This window comes from Neophocaena asiaeorientalis, unplaced genomic scaffold (assembly GCF_003031525.2).
Source record: "Neophocaena asiaeorientalis asiaeorientalis breed wild unplaced genomic scaffold, Neophocaena_asiaeorientalis_V1.1 scaffold77, whole genome shotgun sequence".
Classification (NCBI taxonomy): Eukaryota; Metazoa; Chordata; class Mammalia; order Artiodactyla; family Phocoenidae; genus Neophocaena; species Neophocaena asiaeorientalis.
In genome coordinates this window covers 10,340,894-10,364,270 of record NW_020174645.1, presented here as the reverse complement: position 1 = coordinate 10,364,270, position 23,377 = coordinate 10,340,894, and the positions used below count along the sequence as shown (strand labels likewise).

At 47.7% G+C, this 23,377-nt stretch overlaps 1 protein-coding gene across 1 annotated transcript in view; it reads right to left on the bottom strand.

Moving 5' to 3' along the window:
• The window catches only part of NOS1 (nitric oxide synthase 1), a 165,895-nt gene that overhangs the window by 8,640 nt on the left and 133,878 nt on the right, over window positions 1-23,377 (bottom strand). Inside the window, exons 15-24 of the mRNA XM_024758553.1 lie at window positions 22,422-22,526; window positions 21,826-21,884; window positions 20,701-20,802; window positions 18,382-18,498; window positions 14,296-14,470; window positions 11,414-11,552; window positions 11,115-11,193; window positions 4,352-4,545; window positions 2,928-3,097; window positions 283-493 (exon numbers count right to left, since the gene is read on the bottom strand). Of these exons, the coding sequence (XP_024614321.1) occupies window positions 283-493; window positions 2,928-3,097; window positions 4,352-4,545; window positions 11,115-11,193; window positions 11,414-11,552; window positions 14,296-14,470; window positions 18,382-18,498; window positions 20,701-20,802; window positions 21,826-21,884; window positions 22,422-22,526 (1,351 nt within the window). The remainder of the gene's footprint in view (window positions 1-282; window positions 494-2,927; window positions 3,098-4,351; window positions 4,546-11,114; window positions 11,194-11,413; window positions 11,553-14,295; window positions 14,471-18,381; window positions 18,499-20,700; window positions 20,803-21,825; window positions 21,885-22,421; window positions 22,527-23,377) is intronic.

Here is a 23,377-nt window from a genome sequence, read left to right as displayed (position 1 = left end):
TGCTGCCTTGGGGGTATGAGGGGAGGAAGGGAGTAGAAGGAGGTCTCAGGCTTTTGGAGAGGCCTCCAAATGCACATCTCATTTCCTTCCTAATTCTGCACAGAGCTGGCTCTGCCTAAGGGGACGGTTTGCTGCTCTACTTCTTTTCCCAGTTTCCTGGTCTTGCGGGGTGGGTCACCTCCCCAGGATTTGGGACGTGGCAGAAGCTTAGGCAGGTGTGCAGAGGCCCCTGGAGGGGGGGGAAATGCAGACCCGGGGGTTTCTCCCAGAGCCTCTGCCCACCTTGGGTGCGGTAGGAGACAACGGCCACGGTGAGGTGCACCTCGTCGGGGTACATGTCCGGGGAGGAGCTGATAGAATAGTAGCGAGGTTGCAGCAGCGACAGCTGGGTCAGGAGCAGGGTGGCGGGCATCTGGATGGATGGGAACTCCTCCAGCACCTCCACGATGTTCGGGTTCCTGCCCCATTTCCATTCCTCGTACTCCTGCAAACCCTGCACCAAGGAGAGGGGCAGAAAAGAACTCGCAGCCAGACCCTGGAGCAAACTTCCAAGGAACGCTTGAGGAGGTCCAGGGAAGAAGGCAAATTAACAAATAATAACAGTTAACTCGTGCCTAGGAATTACTCTGGGCCAGGTTTTCATTTTTGCAAGGACCTTATAAGTCTGATTGTTATCCCTATTTTATTGATGGGGAAACTGAGGGATATAGAGGTCCAATGGCTACAAGGTGGTGGCAGACTTCAGCCCGAAAACCAGATCTGGCTCACCACCTGCTCGTGTGGCCCGTGAGCTAAGAGTTGTTTTTACATGTTTAAATGGTTGGGGGTACAAGGGAGGAATTAAAAGAACAATACCATTTCATGACCCTAGGCTATGACATGAAATTCAAATTTTGGTGTCCACAAATAAAGTTTGATTGGAACCCAGCCACGCCCACTCATTTATGGATTGTCTATGCTGTTGTGCTACAATGGCAGAGTTGAATGGTTGCAACGGAGATACATAGAGCACGAGTCTAAAATATTTACTACCTGGCCTCCTACAGAAAAAGTTTGCCGACCCCTGTTCTAGGCAGTCTGGCCCCAGAATCTGTGCTCCTAGTATTAGACTCTCCTGCCATTTGCGAAGGTCAAGAGAAATGCACCGTGAAGGGAGTCATGACTTGCAGGCGTGAGATTTGTGGGTCTGCAAGGCTGGAGGTGTATCCTCGGAGCGTATGGGTCACATTCAAGATGGTAAAAGACAGCCCCGAAGGAACAGGTTGGGGTGTGGAGGACCATGTTCAGGGGCATGTTGACAGCAAAGCCCAGGTGTTACCAGGGAGCACAGGAACTCTCTGGGGCTCTGGAGTTATTTTTCCTACATCTTAGAAGCTGCCCTTAGCTTATAGGAGGCTCAGATTTTAAGGAGGGGTAAAGCCTATTACCAGTGCATTGTGTAACCAAGCTTTTCCCCATGTTCCTAAAGCCCATCCTTGCTCTACTGATAGGGTATGGCATTCTGGAAAACGTGCTTTCCAGACCCCCAGCCTCATTGACTTCGAGCTGCTGGGGCTCAATTGGCCAAAAGCCCCAGCAGCTGCTCACTGAAACTGACACCCCCCTGAAAACTGACATGGATCTGATCCTATACGCTTCCATTCAAACTTTCTGCCCTCTCCTTCACTTGGGGTCAGACTTGTTTTGAGGTCTGATGGTTCTCTCAGTCTTATCTGACTCTGTTCCATTTTCTCTCACTCAGGTGTTTCCCCTAATAAAAAAAATCCCCGCTCTTTTAATGGAGTTTGCGCTTTTTGGAAGAAGTGGATTAATACATACAGCTACATCAAATTTTACTTTAAATAATCCTGTGCAAAGAGTGCAAGCTCTGTTCCCTCGTCAGATTATCCCCCTTCCGTTACTTAAAATTTTAAATCAAAGTTATGTGTGTACAGAGTTTAAAAAGTTAAATAACTCTTCAAAACTTAACGATTAAAGTTAACGCACTCCAACTCCCTAGAGGTAACCACGTACAGTTCTTTTAAGTGTTTTTTTTTCTGGTGCTTATTTTCATATTTCTAAGTAAGATACACTCCCTGAATTAAAAACAGCACTTCCTGTGCCAACATTTGATGCCCTCTCCTGCACAGCAGAAGAAAGTGAAACCATCATTTTCTGGTGGCTTGCTTACTGGGGAGGAGCCCCACTGGGAGAAATCTGAGTGGTCCTCCCAGCTAGGATTTTTTTTTTTTTTTTGCGGTATGCGGGCCTCTCACTGTTGTGGCCTCTCCCGTTGCGGAGCACAGGCTCCGGACGCGCAGGCTCAGCGGCCATGGCTCATGGGCGCAGCCGCTCCGCGGCATGTGGGATCCTCCCGGACCGGGGCACGAATCCGTGTCCCCTGCATCGGCAGGCGGACTCTCAACCACTGCACCACCAGGGAAGCCCCCCAGCTAGGATTTTTTTTTGCAGCTTTGTTTCTAAGCAAGGGCGGTAGAAGCTGTGCTTTTTGGTTTACCTTACCATCAGAGGCCTCTTCTATCTTGAAGTCATACCTATAGCTCTTCGGCACTGAAAAAGCTGATTTTTAAAACAGGGCACTGGGGGATTCTCTCAAGTTCTTTTTCTTCTAAGCATGGGCTCTGATGGAACTAATGGAGGCTCAAGGGTTCCAAAGTCAGGAGGAAAAAGAGTTAGAACAGCAATTTCGACTGTAGCCAGAGAACTCTGAGATTCAACGGGGTCGCTCTCTCGTTCTGTTAGACCTCAGTTAGAAGGAAGGGAGATGGGCAAGATTAGCCAAAATGGACTAGCCAGTGTGGTGACCTGCAAACTAGACTATGGCAGCCCTCGCTCAAGACTGCCATCTGCTGGACAACTGTTGCAATAACTATACAATTCTCCAACGAGGAGGAGGTAAGGTTGTATGTATGTGGCCAGGGACCCACCTTGCTGAGGACCAGCAGACGCTGCTTCTCTTTCTCACTGGTGGCCAGAGAGGCAAACTGCTGCAGCTGCAGCGGCGTTGGAGGCGTGGTGATATCCAGGTAGTACTTGAAGGCCTGGAAGATGGTGCAGGGTGGGAGGCGATGCTCATCGGTCCAGTTACTGATAACCCCTGTGGAGGCACAGAGAAGGTGAGAGACGGGTCGGGGAGGAGAGTCTGGGCTCCGAGTGCTTAGGTCCAAGTTAGGGAGGCCAGACCTGCTTCTGGGACTGAGGATGGGGTCTGGAGAGCCGGACTGCCCCAGAGCCAAGTAACCCCTCGGCTGTCCACCTCCCATGTCCTTCATCTATACCCAGGGTCCTGGGGACCCTGTGATCACCTCCTGTATGCAAGCAGCTTGTCCAAAATCAATCGATATTATTAACTCATTTAATCCTCATCACAATCCTATGTGGTGGGTGCTATTATTATCTCCATTTTGCAGTTGAGAAAAATGGAAGCACAGAAAGGTTAAGGAATTTGCCCAAGGTTACACAGCACAAATGCATAAAGTCAGACAGTATTGCTCCAGACCATGTTTTAACTACTATGCAATACTGCTTCTATTTACTTTACTCCAGTACAGCGCCTACACACACGCCTCTACTTCAAGATAAAAAGTACTGTTCCAACATGGAGAAAGAACTGTCTGGGTTGGATTTATTAAGCGAAGGTATGTCTCTGGTACCTTCCTAAGGGATTTTCAATAAGGCTTTGGCTACAAACTGTTTTCACATTCTGCCCTGACTTTGTGTCCTAGCTCCCTTGCAGAGGGGATGTGTCACTGTAGCCGGGGCTACCATGTATGGTCACTGCAGTTCCTTGTACCTGAGTTCTGAGCTCACCTGCGGCTACTGAGATGAAGCACGGAGACCCATTTACCTTGGAAAGTTATTTAATAGGAAGGTCAAGGATGGTCCCTGAAACAGGTTGGGACTTGATCTAATTTGGTCAGAAATATGGTTCAATCCCAATGGACCACTGGGCTTCATAGGGTGCCTTTGGATCCTAAGAGGAGGCATGGGCGGACTCCAGCTGCTATTTACTTGGTGGCAGTGAGGCAGGGGTGATGAAGGAAGTTAGACGAGTAGCCTCTGCTAAGATCAGTGTCTAGCTGATGAAGGAAGGTAGAAGCCCCTTTGGCTCGAAGATGAACCATCAGTGTCCTGGCTTCATGGACATTCATTAGCTTAGCCAGTTGGGCCAAAGTTATTCAACCACGAGAAAGGAGGAGTGTTCGGTCTCGTAAGCTGGGGGTGACAGAGAACCACTCTCCTACCTGGAATGGTGATTGAGAAGACAAGTCTCCTCTTCCCCAGATACCCACTGCCTTTGGGACTCCCTGGAGAAGGGAAGCACCCTTGGGTGTAGCCCGGCCATAGTTACCCAAAGCCGTGTTTCGCTCCTCTAGCAGCTCCACCTTCACCAGCTGGTTGACCGGGGTTGAGTCCTCCAGCCGCTCGATCAGGGCATTCACGAGGTCCTCGTGGTTGCCGGGGAAGACGCCCAGGTGGTCCCCAGGCTGGTACTGCAGCTCCTGATTCCCGTTGGTGTGGAGACGCACGAAGATGGTTGATCGGCTGGAGGGTAGAGCAGGGGAACAGCGGGATGAGGGCCACCAGCTTCTGCCCACCTCCTCGGCTCCTCTGTCTGTCCTTGTGGCTGCAACTCCCCTCCTTCCATTCTCTTTGGGGCTCAGGCCAATCAGACTCCTGGCCCCATCACTCCACGCCGCGGCTTTCAGCAAGGTCACCCACGGGCTCCTCGTGGCAAATCCGACCGCCAGCTCCCAGCGCTCACTGTGGTCATATCCGACCAGCACTGGACGCAGCTGTCCACTTCCTCCTCCTCAATACCCTTCTCTCGAGCATCCCAGGCTCTCCTGATCTTCTCTCTGGCTGCTCCTCTTCAGTCTCCTTTGCCAGTTCCTTCTCATCTCCCCTAACTGGAGCACCCCAGGGTTCAGTTCCCAGACATCTCTGCTTTCCTGGCTCCCTGTCCCTGCGTTTCTTTCCTCCGTAGCACTTACCATCCACTGACCTCCAGCAGAGTTTACTCCTTTACACGCTTTGTGGTCTGTCCCCCCTGCCTGCCCCCTGGCCCCCAGGACAATGTAAACTCTAGAGGGCAAGGAATTTGTCTGGTTTTTTCCACTGCTCTATTCTGGCACCTAGGACAGTACATGGCACGTAGTAGGCGTTCAAAAAACATTTGTTGTTTGTAGGAACCTCAGACCCTCAGGATTAACCAGCTACTGGAATAGGCTCTGTTTTCTGTACCAATCAGAGTTCTGCCAGGAACCACTAGCCCATTGGAGCCACAGGCAACGATGTCCCCATTCTGTGAAATTCCGTCTCTCCTAGAAATCCCAAGCTCCACCCGCTTTTGCAACCAGGGTCCTCATCTTGTCATGGAAAAGGGAAAAGAACTTGGCCTTAAACTCAGGTTCTCGTTGTGCACAAATCCCATGGTATTATAAAATTTACGGAACTAAGGAGAAAACCCGGAGAGAAACTCGTTGATGCCTGCCAGGTCATGCCGTTTCTTTTGATTTTTGGATTTCAAGTGCAGGAGCTCTGTGCTAAGAATGAATTCTCAGACTAGGATTATTCTGGTCCTCTTTAAAGTTTTAGTACAGATATACCACATTTTTATACCTGAAAACTCTGGGATGGATGACCACGCTTTGGTAAATCAAATCGTTTTTGTATTCTTTGAGTTACATTCGCATTTTCAGATCCGCTGTTTTCTTCCTTGCCAACTGGTTTTTGGTTGACAGAGACACTTGATATTCAACGTGAAGTTTCTACATTCTCCGCGGTATGTAAATCAGCACTTGAATAGACCAATGGGACTCGCTATTTAAAGGAGCTTTTGGCACAGCCAAGGGGCCTTTTGTGCTGCAAATAGCCGCCATTATTAAAAATAGTTGTGCTGGCATATTTTGCACGGCACCCCTGTCCTTAGTATGGGGGGGGGATCTTGGTAACTGAAATTGTGAATGATGGTGGTGGGGTGTGGGGTGTGGGGTACCACTCTCCTTCCCCGGGGAAGATTTTGTTCTCTCTGGGGCACTGATCTTACCCATTAAATGCGCTTGCGCGACTGATTGTGTTCTGAGCTCATACCAATTTTTTGGTTCCTGGAGAGCAAGGCATCAATCATCACCCCCTGCCAGCTCCAGGAAGGGGATCGGCGGAGGCTGATAACCAGCAGAGGGCGCTGTGGGGTTGCTAATTTGGGAGCCTCCAGCGCCTACCAGGGGAAGCCTTTGAAAGGCCCACAAATCAGATCCTACTTTCTCCCAGATCATCATGATTTCCTTCAGAAGTATATTTGCCTCTGTTCCTTTGGCCAGTACGAAATCGAAATGCGGAGGACCCGAACTTGCTGAGCTGGCTCACACGCACAGCCATTTCCCCTACGTCCTCTTGAACGTGGCCGAAGGTGGTCTGGCGGATAAGAGGCAGGGATGGGAATGGAGCTGGCAGGTGGGCCACAAGGTGGGCCCCGGCTCTGCTGGGAATTTGACCACGGACACTTTGCAAGCCGCTGACCAAGGTATGGCATGTGGAGAATCCCGGCAGTGAATGGCTGCATGGCCCTAGGACCATGTAGTGGGCAGTGGGCTGGTCCTTGAAGCTTTGCAGGAAGCTGATCCCCCAGTGGGTAGCAGTAGCCTGGAGACTAATTGTCCTACATCTCAGTTCTGCTGGGGGTTTCTAAGTATAGGATTTTCTAAGCCTTAAAAAAAAAAAAAAAAAAAAAAAAAGCTTGGGACACATATGGGCCATTGAAAAGTTTTAGGGGAGGCAAAAAGGGCAACATTGGGAAGGTAGAGCCATTTGAGCCCTTTCCCCCAGAGTATCCCCTGCCTGTGATGTATTTATATTCACCTACAGGAGCATAACACACACACACACACACACACACACACACACACACACACACACACAAACACACACACTCGGCAATGGTTCAATGACAGGTTCGCAGATGAAAGAACAGTCTGCTAATGTCCAGCATTGAATGGAAAAAAAAAATAGCTCATGTTTGTTCCTCAAGGAAAAGAGTAAACAGTGTCTGTTGTGAGCAGTTTGAGTGAATAAGGTTCATACCTTCAACAAATTTGTACTGAGTGTCAGGCACTGTTCTAGGCACTGGTGAGAGAGTGATGGATAAAGATAACAAAGGGCCTGATTCTCATTGAGAAGTAACTTAGAAAGATCTCACATGGGGCTGGTGATGAGGATGGCTGGATGCTGATGGGTGGGGGCAGTGGGCTAAGTGCCTGGCAGATAAGTATGGTCAAGGAGGCCTCTCTGGTGATTTGACACTTAAGCAGAGATCTGAAGAATGAGAAGGAACGGCCATGCAAAGACCTGGGGGAAGAGTGTTCCTGAAAGGGGAAGCAGCATGTGCAAAGGCCCTGAGGTTGGAAAAAGTGTGGCACATTTGAGGAAGGGAAAGAGGACTGGAGTGTTTGGAAGAGGGGTCAACCCAGGGGTGGGTGGTACAGAGGAGATCAGAGAGCTAGGCAGAGGCCAGATCATGAGGGTCTTGTCATGACCTGTCATGGCAAAGGAGTTTGAAGGTTTCCTAAGTCCAGTGGGAAACCATTGGAGGATGTGAAGCTGTGGATGGACAGGCTTCCATTTACATTCTTAAAAGATTAGTCTGCCTGCTATTGGGAAAATGGATCTTTGAGAGAAATGTCAAGAAACAAGGAGACAAGTTAGGAATCTATGGCAGGCACTCAGAACACAGACGATCGTGGCCTTGCTTTAAGGTGGTGGATGTAGGTCTGAGATGTAGTTGAAACACAAGACCCACAGTACGAGCTGAGAGTTGGATGGATAGTGGGAGGGAAAGCGAGGAGGCAGGGAGGATGCTTAAGTCTTGGGCTTAAGCCAAATGTTGATGTCTTCTGTTGAGATGGTGAAGGCTGGAGAGAAGCAATTTTATCAGAGGGTAGCTGGGAATTAAGAGTTCTCCCATCAAGAACTCTCCGTTATAATGTCCCATCTTTCTCTGAGATACCCCAGCTCTCAGGGCCCCTTCAGCATCTTTGCTCCTATTCTCTCTTCCTAGATGTCCCCCCTCTATTCACTAGCCTATCTAAAGCCTACCAGGCGTTTCCCCTCCTCCTTCTGACTTCTAGGACCTATGATCCACACCCCACCCATTAGTGCTCCATAATACTCTTTTCTGTATTGTTTGCTAATTGCCATATGTAGAAAACTTATTTCCTGGCCAGGCAGTAACTGCGGTCACTTTTCTCTTTAGAGTTGCAAGGACCACCTTCAAAAGGTGGCTTATTTCCTCTTAAGCACTTTGCTTGCAATTAAGGGTCTCTTGTTAGGGGTGGGAGTGGTGGGTGTGTGATACATGATATCTTTCTATGGTCTCTTGGCTCAAACAGCTGGACTTTGCCTTGGGCAGGGGAAAACAGGAGAGAGAGTCATGCTTTTTTGCTCAGTTATTCTTAAAAAAAAAACAAAAACAAAACAACAACCGTATAAAGCTGGAAATGGTAGTAAACCTGAAAATAGGTAGTGCTATGGAGTGTGCTTTTAAAGAGTTAAACATCTAGACACCATTTGGTCCTTTTTGAGCTAATCCATAACTGATTTTAATACTGTCTTCTGGTTCCTAACCTTGTTGAAATATCTTCTTGTAAGTCACTCAGAGTTAACTGTCCTTTCCAGAGGTGGATCGGGGGTTATTCTGGGACTTCAGTCCAACTCAGCATCAAAACATTTGCAAATTACCTTGCTTTTTATGTACTGTGGTTTGGGGAGTAATTTTTGTGATCTAGGCTTTCACAGTTTGTCACTGAAAGAAATTTCCAGTAGATTCTTAGTCCCTTCTCTTCCAATGCTACTGAAGTTGTACTTTTCCACAGGATGGAAATGGGGAGTACGATGAGTATTTCAAATGAGTCCCTTTCTGTATCAGAGATCAGTGTGCCCTGAATATTGCATTTAACTAATTATTCAAATGGATTAATTTCCCAATCCATTTCTTTAGTGTTTGAGGATCTGGGAGAGAACATGAGAGCCCTGGGGCTCCATCCTGTTGACCACTTTATCAAAAGTTTTACATCCAGGCACAGAGAAACAGACTTGTGGTTGCCAAGGGGAAGGGGGGTGGGGGAGGGATGGAGTGGGAGGTTGGGTGTGGCAGGTGTAAGCTTTTATATATAGAATGGATAAACAATAAGGTCCTACTGTATAGCACAGGGAATTATATTCGATATCCTATGGTAAACCACAATGGAAAAGAATATTAAAAAAAAGAACGTATGTATATGTATAACTGAATCACTTTGCTGTACAGCAGAAATTAACACAACAGTGTAAATCAACTATACTTCAATTTTAAAAAAAGGTTTTAAGTCCACGTAGAGAGCACACATACTAAATTTGCAGGTGTATGAAGCTGGGACGGGTAAGGAATAGTAACGGGAATGAGGGATGCGCTAGTTGCTTTGTGTGTATTGCTTCTAATACTCACAGCAGCCTTGTGATGTTGGTGAGGCCATAGGTATAGCCATTTGGCATTTTGACCTTGGAGTCAGAGAACTGAGCCTGTGTGGACTTGAAAGGTCACTTGCATTTTCTAATTGTCATTTTTCATATTTAAAACGTGGATGATACTAGTACTTACTTCCTGGGTGGGTCAGAACTCTGGGAGATCCTGCACAGAGAGGACTCAAAACAGTGCTTGGAACACGGAAAGTACTAGATAAACATTGGCAATCTTTATAGCCATCGATCTCATTTTAGGTAAGGAGATAGGGGTTCAGAAGACCCAAGGGACTTGCCCAAGGTCACACAGCTGACATGTGGCAGCACTGGGGTCAGAACCCACGGCTGTCCAGCTGGAGAGCCCACCCTTTGTACTATGCCAGGCAAAGAATAAGGATCTCAAAAGAACTTCATGGGCCAAAACTGCAAAGTGAAAAAGATTCCATTCAACAGGAATCAATGCAAAGACTTTCTTTACTGCCAAAAAATTTACTTATACAAGTAGAGGGATGCAGAGACCTGGCCTGATCATTCTGAAAAGACTTCAAGTCCACGAGCAGCAAGGACGTAAGCTTAATGGGAGAGCAGCATGGCTGTTAGGACAACACCTGCAATCCTGGGCGGCATTAGAGCATCCTATCCAGATCGGGGATGGTAATAATAGCCTTAGTGCACTTGGTAGTGATCACAGGACCTCCACTGCACTGTGACCAGGGCTGGGAATGACATTTCCAGCAGGACAGAGTGTGTCTTTTTTTTTTTTTTTGCGGTACCCGGGCCTCTCACTGTTGTGGCCTCTCCCGTTGCGGAGCACAGGCTCCGGACGCGCAGGCTCAGCGGCCATGGCTCACGGGCCCAGCCGCTCCGCGGCATGTGGGATCTTCCCGGACCGGTGCACGAACCCGCGTCCCCTGCATCGGCAGGCAGACTCTCAACCACTGCGCCACCAGGGAAGCCCCAGAGTGTGTCTTTTTACTAAAGCAAAAGGTTTGGGAAACCAGGTCTCAGGAAGAGCAGTTGGAAGGAATGAGGACCAGGGAGAGATCGGTCACTGTCCTTGGCTATTGGCAGCTCTCTCATTTGGAAGAACTGACTCTGTTTTGGGTGTCACTGGAGAGAGCAACTTAGGATCAAAATGAAGTGCTAGGAACATTTGCTTTGGTTATAAGGAATAGGAAGATAATTTCTAACAATCAGGACCTCAAAACACAGACAGGGCTGTTTTACAGGTTAATAAACCTCCCGTCATCCCAGAGGAATTTAAACAGAGACTGAGCAGGCATTTCTCAGGACAGCAGAGAAGAATCACCCACAGGGAGATGTCGGGACTAAGTGATTTCTGACTAAGATGCACATTGCAGTCTGAAAAACTCTATTAAAAATTCCTCGAAAAACCTTTCTCTTTCCCCTTTCCACAAGGATCGTCACCATTTACTTTTTTCATCCCTGCAGGTTGGAGCTTGGCAAAGGGAAAGCAGGAAACCAAGATGCTAGTGGCAAGGGGGTCTTGAGGACCCTTAGAATGGTAATAGGAAGCCGGTCCTCGGAGTCCTCCTTCCTTGTTGTGGGTGGCATCTGGGGCACAGGTGGGGAACCCAAAGGGGCCAAGGTGTTCCTACCTGGATTTAGGACTCTGAAGGTTTTGACGGCTGAGGAGTCGAGCGGCTGAGACCCGCTTTTTGTGGACACTGGATAGACCTGGTGGGAGAAGAACAACGGTCTTCCTGTGATGGAGTTAAACAGTTGTCAGTAAAAAGTCTCCAGCTCCTCCTGACCCTCTCTTTACTGGGAGGACTGAACTAAGGGAGACCAAAGCAGTGAAGCCCACCTCCTCTAAGGACCTTTCGGAGGTGAGAACTCCTGTCTTCCTTTCCCCCCGCTGTCATGAACATCTCCCCAGGTGTGTGGTGGGAGGTACCTTGTGTGAGTTCTGGAGCTTCGGCGACGTAGGTGAGGCGGAACTTGTTCCTCTTCCAACTGCGGTCATTGCTGATGAGGGAGTTGTTTGCTTTCTCAATGTTGACGTCATCTCCCACGCAGAACACATCACAGGCTGCCTGTGGCACACACGGGGCTTTCATTGACCTCTTTCAGCCAGCAGCGTGCCTCCCAACAGCTCCAAGTCATAGCATGTATCCATCCATCCATCCGTCCACCCATCAACCCATTCACCGACCCATCCACCCACCCTCCTCCTCCCTCCATTCCTTCCTTCCTTCCGTTCATCCACCCATCCATCCATCCCTCCACCCATTCACCCATCCACCCACCCATCAACCCATCCACCCACTCATCTACCCACCCTCCCTCCCTCCCTCCATTCCTCCCTTCCATCCATTCATCCACCTATCCATCCATCCATCCATCCATCCATCCATCCATCAACCCCTCCACCCATCCTCCTTCCCTCCATTGCATCCCTCCATTCATCCATCCATCCTCCTTTCCTCCCTCTCTCCCTTCCTCCTTTCCTTCCCTCCCTCCTTCCATCAATCCATCCATCCTTCTATTCATCCACCTATCCATCCATTCCTCCATCCATCCACCCATCCTCCCTCCATCCTCTCTTCCTCCCTTCCTTCCCTCCCTCCCTCCTTCCTTCCTTCCATCCATCCATCCACCCACCCATCCATCCTTCTCTCCATCCATTTATCCACTCATCAACCAATCCACCCTTTTTGAGTGCCTTTGATGGGCTGGACATACCACATTTACTATTGACTTTGGGACCTAACCTCTATTTAATATGTAACTCTCTTATGTCACTTATTTCTAAAACCAACTTTTGCAGAGCCTTAACATTAAACAAGAAAGTAAAAACCTTAGAAATTTCCTATCTTCCTCTAAAGATTTAAAAATTATAGTGAAGGCAGGATATATTGCATGTTTGGATACCTGCGTATAAAATTTTTCTTTTTCTTTTTTTGCCCAGTTTGTAAGTTCCCCAACTTTCCTGATTCTAAGAATTACTGTTCAGAATTCAGATTCTTGGAGGTTAAAAACCATGGATAATTCCAAAGGTTTTCAAAGGTAGGTTTTTTTAATACCACTTTTTGGCCTCATGTTGATTTTAAAATAATCCAAATGTCCATTTGCTGATGAGTGGAGAAATAAAATATGGTATATCTATAAAATGGAATATTATTTTGGCCATAAAAAGGAATGAAGTACTGATATATGCGATAATGTGGATGCACCAGGAAAGCATTAAGCTAAGTGAAAGAAGTCAGTTATAACAGACCACATATTATGATTCCATTCATATCAAGTGTCCAGAATAGGCAAATTTATAGAGACACAAAGTAGATTTAGTGGCGGGTAGGGCTGGGAGTTGGCTGGGAGGATGAGGGATGTGATAGCTTAACGGGTATGATAGCTTGTAACAGGCCCTGCTTCTGGGATGCCCAATGTTGCCCGATTGAAGTCAAGAACCACACAATTATCTCCAGGTAGAAACAGAGCCAAGTTATCCTGGTTCTCTTTGCCTAGGAAGAAATGCTGGCACAAGATTACCAACACAGCCTCCTCACTCACATATCCTTATAGCTCAGGGGCCTCAGTTTCCCCTTTTGCTCCTTTGTGAGGATGAAAAGTATCAACTGACTGACAGAAGGTTGCACAGTCCCCTTTCTCCTGGGGCTGCTGATGACAATGCATTCCAGGGCCAAAGAAGGAGCAGGCAAAGGTGGGTCCACATTCATTGCTTTTTTGTTTTTCCCAGGATGGCCAATTGCACCACGCCCCACATGCATATGGAGGCCATTGCTCGTTTATTCTCGACCTCATATCTAGAATAACGCTATCCAATAGGATGTCCTATCATGATGGAAACATTCTAATTGTCTACTATGGTAACCACTAGCCACTAGTGGCTATTGAGCGCATGAAATGTGGCTTGTGCAGCTGAGGAGTGGAATTTTAAATTCTGCTTAATTTACATCTAGTTGTATATATGTTGTTTACAAGGTTGTACCATCACCATCACTATCCAGTTTCAGAACATTTCCCTCGACCCAGAAGAAACCCTGTACCCATTAGCAGCCACACCCATTTTCCACTCCTGCCACCAAACCCCTGGCAACCACTAATCTACTTTCTGTCTCTATGGATTGGCCTATTCTGGACATTTCATGTAAATGGAATCATACAGTAAGTGTCCCTTGTGTCTGGCTTCTTTCACTTAGCGCGTGTTTTCAAGGTTCATCCTTGTAGCGTGTGTGAGCACTTCATACCTTGTTACGTCCAAATAATATTCCTTTGTTCCTTTGTACGGACACACAACGTTTAGTTTATCCATTCATCATATTTAATGTTACTCAGTTTACATTTAAATTTAAATGATCACTTGTTGCTAGTGGCTACCGTATAGGTCATTGAAGATCTAGCACAAGAGGAATAAGATTGTCGAAGCAGATAAACTGGTGAGATCTGAGATCCAGCCCGAGGCATGGCCCCCTGGTTTGGCTAACCAACACTATGTTTTTTTGTTTACTTGTCTACCAAATGTGAGTGAGGGATGGATTCCTCCCAGCCCTGAAATTCCAAGACTCTATAATGTTTTATAGACCAACTCTTTACCCTTAATGCAGGAGGTTGGATTCTGGTTGGAAATTGTGTATCTTAGGACCACCCAAACTCATCTGAATTGTTTGAAGCTGTCTCCTGATTGGATACGTGAGGGAAGTACCAAGGATTTTCTCAAGTTTCTTCTATCTCTGATGGTTTAGGTACTCTGTCCTTGGGGGTCACTGGGGACATGATTTCTCCCCCTGGGTCTCTGAGATCTGGGTAGATGGTTACCTTGAAGACCTTCTTGGCCCAGGTCCTGAAAGCCTCTTCCTGCCCACAGAGCTCATCCCCCTCCCTCATCTTCAGGATCCTCTCCCCACCCAGCTCTTCCAGGAGGGTGTCCACGGCATGTCCAAAGGCGCAGAAGTGAGGGTACGCCCGCGAGCCAAGGCCAAACACGGAGAACCTGCCAAGAAGACAACAGAAGTTCCAGGCTAGGGGACTAGGGAGGCGTTGCGGGGGGGTGTCTGGGGTTATGGACTGTTATGTCCCCCCAAATTCATATGTTGAAGCACTCTCTCCCAATGTGACTATATTTGCAGATGGGGCCTTCAAGGAGGTAACTGAGGTCAAATGAGGTCATAAGGGTGGGGCCCTAATCCAATAGGACTGGTGTCCTTTAAGAAGAGGGAGAGGCACCAGAGAACTCTCTCTTTTTCTCTCCCCCCACCACACGCTCACAGAGGAAAGGCCATGTGAGGACACAGCAAGAAGGTGGCTGTCTGCAAGCCAGGAAGAGACGGCTCACCAGAAACCAATCCTACTGGTACCTTGATCTTGGACTTTTAGCCTCCAGAACTGTGAGAAAATAAATTTCTACTGTTGAAGTCCCCCAGTGCATGGTATTTTGTTATGGCTGCCCAAGCAGACAAAGACCTCTGGTATCTCCAGAAGGATGGTGTTTAGCCTGTGATGGTCAGACTACCCCAAGCCCATCTGGGGAAGGCCGTCTTTAAGCCTGGGAGCCCCCAGCCCTCTCTCCCTTCCTTCTGGTCTCTGCTAGGTATTACTGTCCTCAGGAGAAAAGTCCCAGTTGGTCCTAAGGAGGATGAGTTGGGGACAGTGGTGACCCAGAACAATTGGCTGTTTCTTGTGTGTCCACTTCTAAGCTGGACTAATTGGGGAAATGAGTCCACATTAGAGGAAGACTTGACTCTACTCATGATACAATCAGGTTAGTTTTAAGTACAAAGAGAATGAAAACCCTAGCATAGCAGTTCTAGGGGACCTGTGTTAACGAGGAGATCAGGACTTGTCATTAACTCATCCAGTGTTGGTGTGTAAACAGGTTCTTCTAAAAGGGATTGAAAGGTTTATAAATATGCTGGCTCCACCCCTTGCAATACCTGTGAAATTGATTTGCTTCACAAAGTCTCTTTGCATAGATACCACCAAGAAAGTGTCGGTGTTTGAATCAACGGGCGTCAAGTTAATGAGATTTTTCTGAAGTCTGGGAAGTGGAGGGCTGTGTCCCAGGTGGCCCCTCAGTCCTGCAGAGACTTGATGTCACATTTCCAGGACTCGGTCCTGGCTGTGGGTCTTGACCTCATTGGGACTGGATGGACAGGTTTATAAGTGGGATACGAACAACACCCCAACTTGCTTCTTTCCCATGTTGGAGGGTTCCGTGGTGACTGCCAGTTCAGACAAGTCAAGGAGTGGGGCTATTTAGCCTACTCCTTACAGGGTCTGGCTCTGCTCTTGAATTTCTTTTTTAGAATGATGGAGCCAGGGTGGTGAAAGATTGCGATGGAGGATGAGGGAAGGAGGTGGGGCAAGTTGGGAAGGGACCCTCTGTTATTGGAGAATGAATTTGAGTTGGGGTCCAGGAGTCTCAGAGATCAAGTGAAGGTTAACATAGGTTAATATTTACTCCTTTTAAATCTACATTTATGCTTTTCATCTCATTCTCCTCTCCTCTCCTGCCCTTCTTTCCCTGGGGTGCCAGAGCCTTTCCAAGGGAAGGATGTGGGATTAGGTAGCATGTTTCCCCGGCAGTCCTTCACCCACAATCCTCCTTTAGCTGGATTCCTCACCTTTTCCCCACAGGGCAGTGGCCTGACAGGTGGAAAGAGCCGGTGGCCAGGAGAGGACTGGTTAAAGGATGCAGGAAGCAGCACTTCTGCCTCCCAGCCATCCCTTAGCCTAACACAGAGTTGGAAACTCTTCGCGCTAGCCATGCCTTGCGGTTAAGGCATGGTTCCCCGAACCTCCAATATTTATTACGTTCGAGACACCTGCCATACTTGACTACCACCTATACTGTTATTTACTTAGTAGTGCTGTTTACTTTGCTTTTAATTTGTACTCACTGGCTATTCAAACCCACTGGTGTTCACTAAGAGTTGGTCTGGGTGATTCATTCATTAACAAGCTTCCTGATACACCTGAAGGCCTGTGTCACAGCCACTTCCTAGGTTCACATTTCATCACAGTCTTCATCTTATGGTTTCAAAATTCCTATTTTAAGCTTCCAAAACAGAAGTTGGCAAACTTATTATACATGGGGTCAGACAGTAAATATTTTCAGGCTTGTAGGACAAGAAGGAAAATCAAAGCTATTATGTAGATACCCATATGACAAAAAAGAAAATATATTCCTGCATAATTTTGGACAAAATTAAAAATACAACAATAATAGTTGCTCAGTACAATTTTTTAGTTATATATGTCTACTAATGAGAAGAATGGAATTCTTTTTTGGGGGGACAGCATTTTGCTTAATTGGGGTTCAAAGGTAATGTTTTCTATCATCAAATAAATTGTAATTGTTCTTCTGTAAAAACCAGTCTGAGCTCATGGTCTGTACAAAAGTATACAGTGGCCAGGCTGAATTTGGCCCATGGGCTGTAGTTTGCCAACCCCTGCTCTAAGCCATGATAGATTTAGTAAGGGAAAAATAGGTCTGACCGTCAAACCATGGATGTTTCAACGTCAAGCTAAAGAAAATGAACTGATGTCAAAACCCATCAGTTCAAGGGTGAACCCTAATGTAAACTATGGGCCCTGGGTGACAATGGTGTGTCAGTGTAGCTTCACCAGTTGTGTAAATGCACACCGTGGTGGGGCATGCTGATGGTAGAGGAGGCTGTGTGTCTGTGTGTGGGGGGGGTGGGGGTGGGCAGGGAGTATATGGGAAATCTGTGCCTTCTCCTCAATTTTGCTGTGAAGCTAAAACTGCTTTAAATAAATAAAGTTTATTAAGAAGCGTACTGATGGGCACTTTCCTGGTGGTCCAGTGGTTAGGACTCGGCACTTTCACTGCCATGGCCCCGGGTTCGATCCCTGGTCAGGGAGCTAAGATCCCGAAAGCCGCGTGACTCAGCCAAAAAAAAAAAAGGGTACTGATGAAAACAATACTTGAATATCTAGGAACCCTGTGGTCTCTATCGTCTGCTAAGCACTGTCCTGAGCCGGTGTGGAGAAGGTTCAGTTGGTGAAGGTCTAAGAGATTCGTGGCCGGGCCTGAACACACTGCTTATATCAAGCCTCATCTTGACCAATGTCTGTCAAACCAAGGGCTTGACATCCAGTTTTCTTTCTTTCCAAATACCCATTAAATCATATTCACAACCACTGAAATATAAAACCTCTGTCCATGTACCATCTAAAATGCTCTCATGGGACGTGACTAGGCTTTAGGGTGACACGGGGTCAGGACAGTAGTTTTTTGAATCTGACTGCACATTGGAGGCAATTAGGGAGATTTAAAAAAAGAGAAAAAGCAATGCTTGGGTCCAATTTTAGACCAACTACATCAGAATCTCTGGAAGTGGGGCTTGGTAGTCTGTATACTGCAAACACCTCCAGGTGATTTTGATGAGCACCCAAGAGTGGGAACCGCTGGGTCATGGTAGTGTGTCCCCAGAAGAGAGGAGAATGAGATGAAAAGCATGAGTGTAGATTTAAAAGGAGTAGATATTAACATATGTTAACTTTCACTCGATCTCTGAGACTCCTGGACACCAGCTCAAGTTCATTCTCCAGTAACAGCACTTACAAAGGGAGCTCGCTGAGTGACGCGTGGGGCACTAACATCCTTCAGCACAAATGATGTGAAATTTGTGTGATGGGGCGAAACTTGGGTGACAGGGGCTCTGAAGTAGTGTGATAGGACGAGGTCACAGGAGGGGTCCAGGTAGTGTGCTTTAACGGGGGCAGGATGTCCCCAAAGAGCCAGAGTGCAGCTGGTTATTCGAGGGATAAACAGACATGGAAGGGAGACCCCCCCGGCCCCCAAGAAAGAGCCCACTTTGTAACTCAGTCCAGTTCCGCGAGAGCCTTCGTCATCCCTGACACCCTGGGCCCCTCGCTCACCTCACATTTGCCAGGGGTCCCGCGCTCTCAAAGTTGTCTCTGAGGTCCGGCCCATCGCCCGATGATTTGCGGGAGTCGGAGTAGGAGGAAACACTGTTGAAACGAACCTTGTAGCTCCTGCCAAGATGAAAGAGAGTCTGTGAGCTCTGGCCTGGAGCCCCCTCCTGGGGTCAACACCCGATGGCTCTCCAAATCACCAGTCCTGGTTCTAGGGCCTTCCTTTGGGTCTCGAGTGAGACCATAACACACCTATGGCTTTGTCTAGAATGTATCAACTCACCCTTGCCTGCCAAAAATGTCACCTAGACATCATTTGATGCTACCTGTTGGTGGTTGCCAAGGGGAGGGGGTGGGGGGAGGGATGGAGTGGGAGGTTGGGGGGAGCACATGTAAGCTTTTATATACGGAATTGATAAACCACAACGTCCTACTGTATCAGCACAGAGAACTATATTCCATATCCTATGATAAACCATAATGGAAAAGAATATGAAAAATAATGTATATATGTGTATAACTGAATCACTCTGCTGTACAGCAGAAATTAACACAACATTGTAAATCAACTGTACTTCGATAAAAAAGTATTAAAACTGAAAAAAAAAAGTTTTGGACCACACTTGAGAGAAAGAACAGGAAGAACAGTCCATTCCTTAGCCCATCAGACCACGTTTCCTTGCTTCCCAAATTTTAATGAGTACAGGAATCATTCTGAGATCTCGTTAAGCAGCGCATCCTAATTCAGTAGGTCCAGGGTAGGGCCTCAGATTCTGCATTTCTCACAGGAGATGCTGCTGGTCTCCTCTCCTCACACTGAGTAGCCAAGAACTACACTCGCGCTGTCTACTACAGTAGCCATTGGCTGTGTGTGGCTATTTAAAGTTAAATTCACTCAAATTCAATACAATGAACCATTCTCTTCGCCATGTGCTCTAGCCTCGTGTCAAGTTCTCAACGGCCATGAGTGGTTCGTGGCTGCCGTACAGGATGGTACAGATATAGAACATTTATATGCCTGTAGAAAGGTTTATTGGATGGTGCGGGACTACCCCATTCAACATTCTCTTTCTTTTTAGAAATTTTTTTCCATTTTTAAAAATTGAAGTATAGCTGATGTACGATATTAAGTTACAGGTGTACAACATAGTGATTTGCAAGTTTTAAAGGTTATACTCCATTTATAGTTATTATAAAATATTGACTATATTCCCTGGGTTGTACAATATAACACTGTAGCTTATTTTATACGTAATAGTTTGTACCTCTTAATCCCCTATCCCTGTCTTGCACCTCCCCCTTCCCTCTCCCCACTGGTAACCATCACAACGTTCTCTTTCAATAAAGTTTTGGTCTTTAGACATTTCAAGGGTCTCTCACATTTCACATTTCAAGTAAGCTGAAAAATGTTCAGCACTGACACAGTCTGAAAAGAGAATGGATTTCTGATGAAGTTGTTTCAAAGGGGAAGAAAGATGTCATTGGGACCTCAGCATCAGAGGCTCAGGAGCCTCGAGATGTAAAAAAAAAAAACAAAACCATGAATGGTTTTCCAGTTTTCCTTTAAAAGTGGTAAGTCTTGTTCTCAGATAAGGCAAAGACCAAACCAAACCAAAAATGTCTCCAAGAGCAACAAAACAAAATAAACCCCCAAACTAAAAAACTCCATAAAACTCTCAAATCAAAACCCCAAACACGAAAACTCAACACACAAATCCGAGTGCAAAAGACAGAAAAAGAAATTGCACGTTCTGGCAGCAGGGTTCCTAAGCTGGATGTTCTTCAAAGTTTTCGCTCCAGCATCAGGAAAGTTCTAAATATATGTAAGTGTATTTGCTGCCCTAAAAATAGTCTCACATTGAGTCACTTCTCCAAATACGTCCTGTAACATATCAGGGGGTGGCTGTGTTGTTAGTGTGGGAAGGATGGTTGACGGTTGTGGGGTAAAAATAACAGCACTTGTGTTTGTATGAGGCTTGAGGTTTTTCCAAATGCGTTCCTCTTTGTTATTATCCTTCGATCCTTGCAACAGCTCCCAGAGGTGGTTGGGGCAGAGGTAGTTTCTCCCCATTTGGCAGATGAGAAAGACGAGGCCCAGAGAGGTCAAGCAGCTTGCTCAAGGTTACTCAGCGTGTTAGTCTCACGGCCTGGGTTAGAACTCAGGTCTCCTTGAGACCTGGGTGTGGCCTTGGATGCTGCAGTATTGGGCGTGCGCACACATACCTACCAACATGCACACAAGCGCTCACACCACTCACGCACACACGTGAATGCAAGGCATACACGTGCACACATTCGTGTGCGCGCACACACATGTTCTACCTGCGCTGGCTGTCACGGGCTGCAGCCAGACCGCGGACTTCTGTGTCACCTCGGGGGAGGGGAGGCCCTTTACGGGGAAATAAACGCAAGGGTTCCGGGTACCTAGAGGGGAGAATGGATGGTGCCCTATCTCTCCCTGAAGGAGGGGTGAGGGGGACCTACTGGAGGCCACCAGGATAGGGTGGGAAGGAGAGAGGCAGGGAGAGGGAGGACTAAGATGTTGGCCTTGAGCACAGAAGGCAGGCTGACCACCAGGGACTCAGCTGTCCCCTGGATATGGAATGTAGGCAAGTTTGGCAATGTGTGCTTGGCTGAAAGAAAACCAAGAGGGATGCTGTGCAGGACGCAGCCTCTAACCACCAGCCAGCCATGGCATCCAGTGCTCAACTTAAGACCTGTTCCGTGGTGGAGGAAACACTGAGATGCTCTCACAGAAAGGTAGCTCTGTGTGCGCACGCCCTATGTTCTCTACTTCGGGGGGATTTAAGGGTTTTTCAAGGGTAATTTTGGTTATGGGTGTTTGTCACCTTATGAAATATCTTTAGAACTGAACCCCATGTTAGATGCCGTTTTACCAGGAACATATTTTGACCTCAGGCATTTTTCACTCCAAACCAGGGATTGAACCCAGGCCCTCAGCAGTGAAAGTGCCAAGTCCTAACCACTAGACAGCCAGGGAATTCCCGAGCTATCTTTTGAGGTCAGCCTCCACGTTAGTGGATGCAACTCCATCAGATGGAAAAGTTCTAGGGAAAGAAACTCACTGATTCTGAATGTAGGTTTCCAAAGGGCGGCCACAGTAAGAACTGGTATTTACACAGTGCACGACTTTTCACAGGACGCTGACATCTGTTTTCTAATTTGCTTCTTACAGATGAGAAAATTCATGCAGATGGAATAAACCCAGGGTGATGGAAAAAGAAACTGAGGCACAGGGTTGTGAAGTGACCAAAGACCAAATAATCCGCCCCAGAGGACGATAGACGCCCACCGGCTAAAATCAGCCACAAATGAACTTCAGGTCACAAAACTACCCAGAACTCAGATGTGAGCCCCAGATGCCAAAAGACAATTTTCAGTTACCCTCACAGGGTGTCATGTGACGCTGGCGGGTCTTTCACTTACTTCCTTTCCTCGTGCACAGAGTTGGGGTGCCTCATTTCCATCAAGGCGCAGCCAAATTTCTGGAGGCCGAGACAAGCAAAATGTAAGGCAGGCAGGAGTGATTAAATCTGGAATGGGGTTGGGGAGAGGCTCTGGGGACCTAACCGGCAAAAGGGGAGCCTGATGCCCGGGCGCCAGGGCGTCAGGGACTCAGGCTGGGCAGCAGTGCTGCATGTGGAAGAGGGCTGTTTATAAAGGGCTACAGGTGTGGACTCCCCTCACCTCCCCCCAGCACACAAATCCCCTTTGTGGTTTTCTACAAAAACACTGTCCCTGCTTCTTTCATCTGGAGCAGGGGACACCAAGCTCTTGATCGCAGCATCCATTCCAAAGAGGTAGCTCACTCAGGTGACAGCGTTTTCACTGGGGATCGGCTAGTCAGTGGACACCCATAGACTGAAGACTTGGAATTGTCCTATCTTGGCAGAACTTGGACCCAAACTGAGGTCACTGGCTTTGAGGCTTTGGAGGATTTGCTACTGAATAGCAGGTGTAACCGATGCCCCTCTTTTCTGCTGATGGAAACACGTGCCAGAACAGGTAGAAGCTCATCTCACCTCCCCATTCTCAGGGGGGTCTCCATTTCCAAAGGTGCTGGTAACCACCAGGGCCAGAGTTTCATGCTCCAGGTGTACAATGTCATATTCTTCCATGGACATCACCTACGTGGCAGAATGGGGAGTGGGGAGGGGAAGGAAGAAGGTGATGAGAAGACAGAAGGGGTAGGAGAGAACAAAGTGATGGGGGAAGAGAAGAGAGAGAGGAAGACGATGAGTCATCTTGAGCCATCTCCTTTGGAAGGAGATCCAAAGGTTCTGGGGGCCACTATTTCCATGGGCTCAAGTGGGTAGAACTAATAGCTTGTTGGCAGTGTGGGACCTTTCTGTGGTCACCTGTGGCCTGAAGGACTACAGAGAGTCTGGGGCAATGGGTTGGCTGTCAGTAAAGACAGATCTTTTTTTTTTTTGCGGTACGCAGGCCTCTCACTGTTGTGGCCTCTCCCGTTGCAGAGCACAGGCTCCGGATGCACAGGCTCAGCGGCCACGGCTCACGGGCCCGGCAGCTCCGCGGCATGTGGGATCCTCCCGGACCAGAGCACGAACCCACATCCCCTGCATCGGCCGGCAGACTCTCAACCACTGCACTACCAGGGAAGCTCCCGTAAAGACAGATCTTGATTAAGACTCCTGGGCTTCTTACAACCAAAGGATGCTGGAATCTTCTTGATCACATTTAGGCTGGGAATGACCCAGCTGGATTTGACCAATTGTCTGCTCCGCTTCCTTTCTAATCCTCCATCCAGCAGTGTGGAGGACCTGGGCCAAACAGGTCTGAGATACCCGCCTTAAGGAAAGATTGTTTTGCCCTATATCTTAGCATTACTTGAGCAACATTTCTCAAAGTAGGTTCTAGGGAAGGCTAGTCTCCTGAGATGCTCTTTAAAACTAAGTGATCCGGGCTTCCCTGGTGGCGCAGTGGTTGGGAGTCCACCTGCCGACGCAGGGGACGCGGG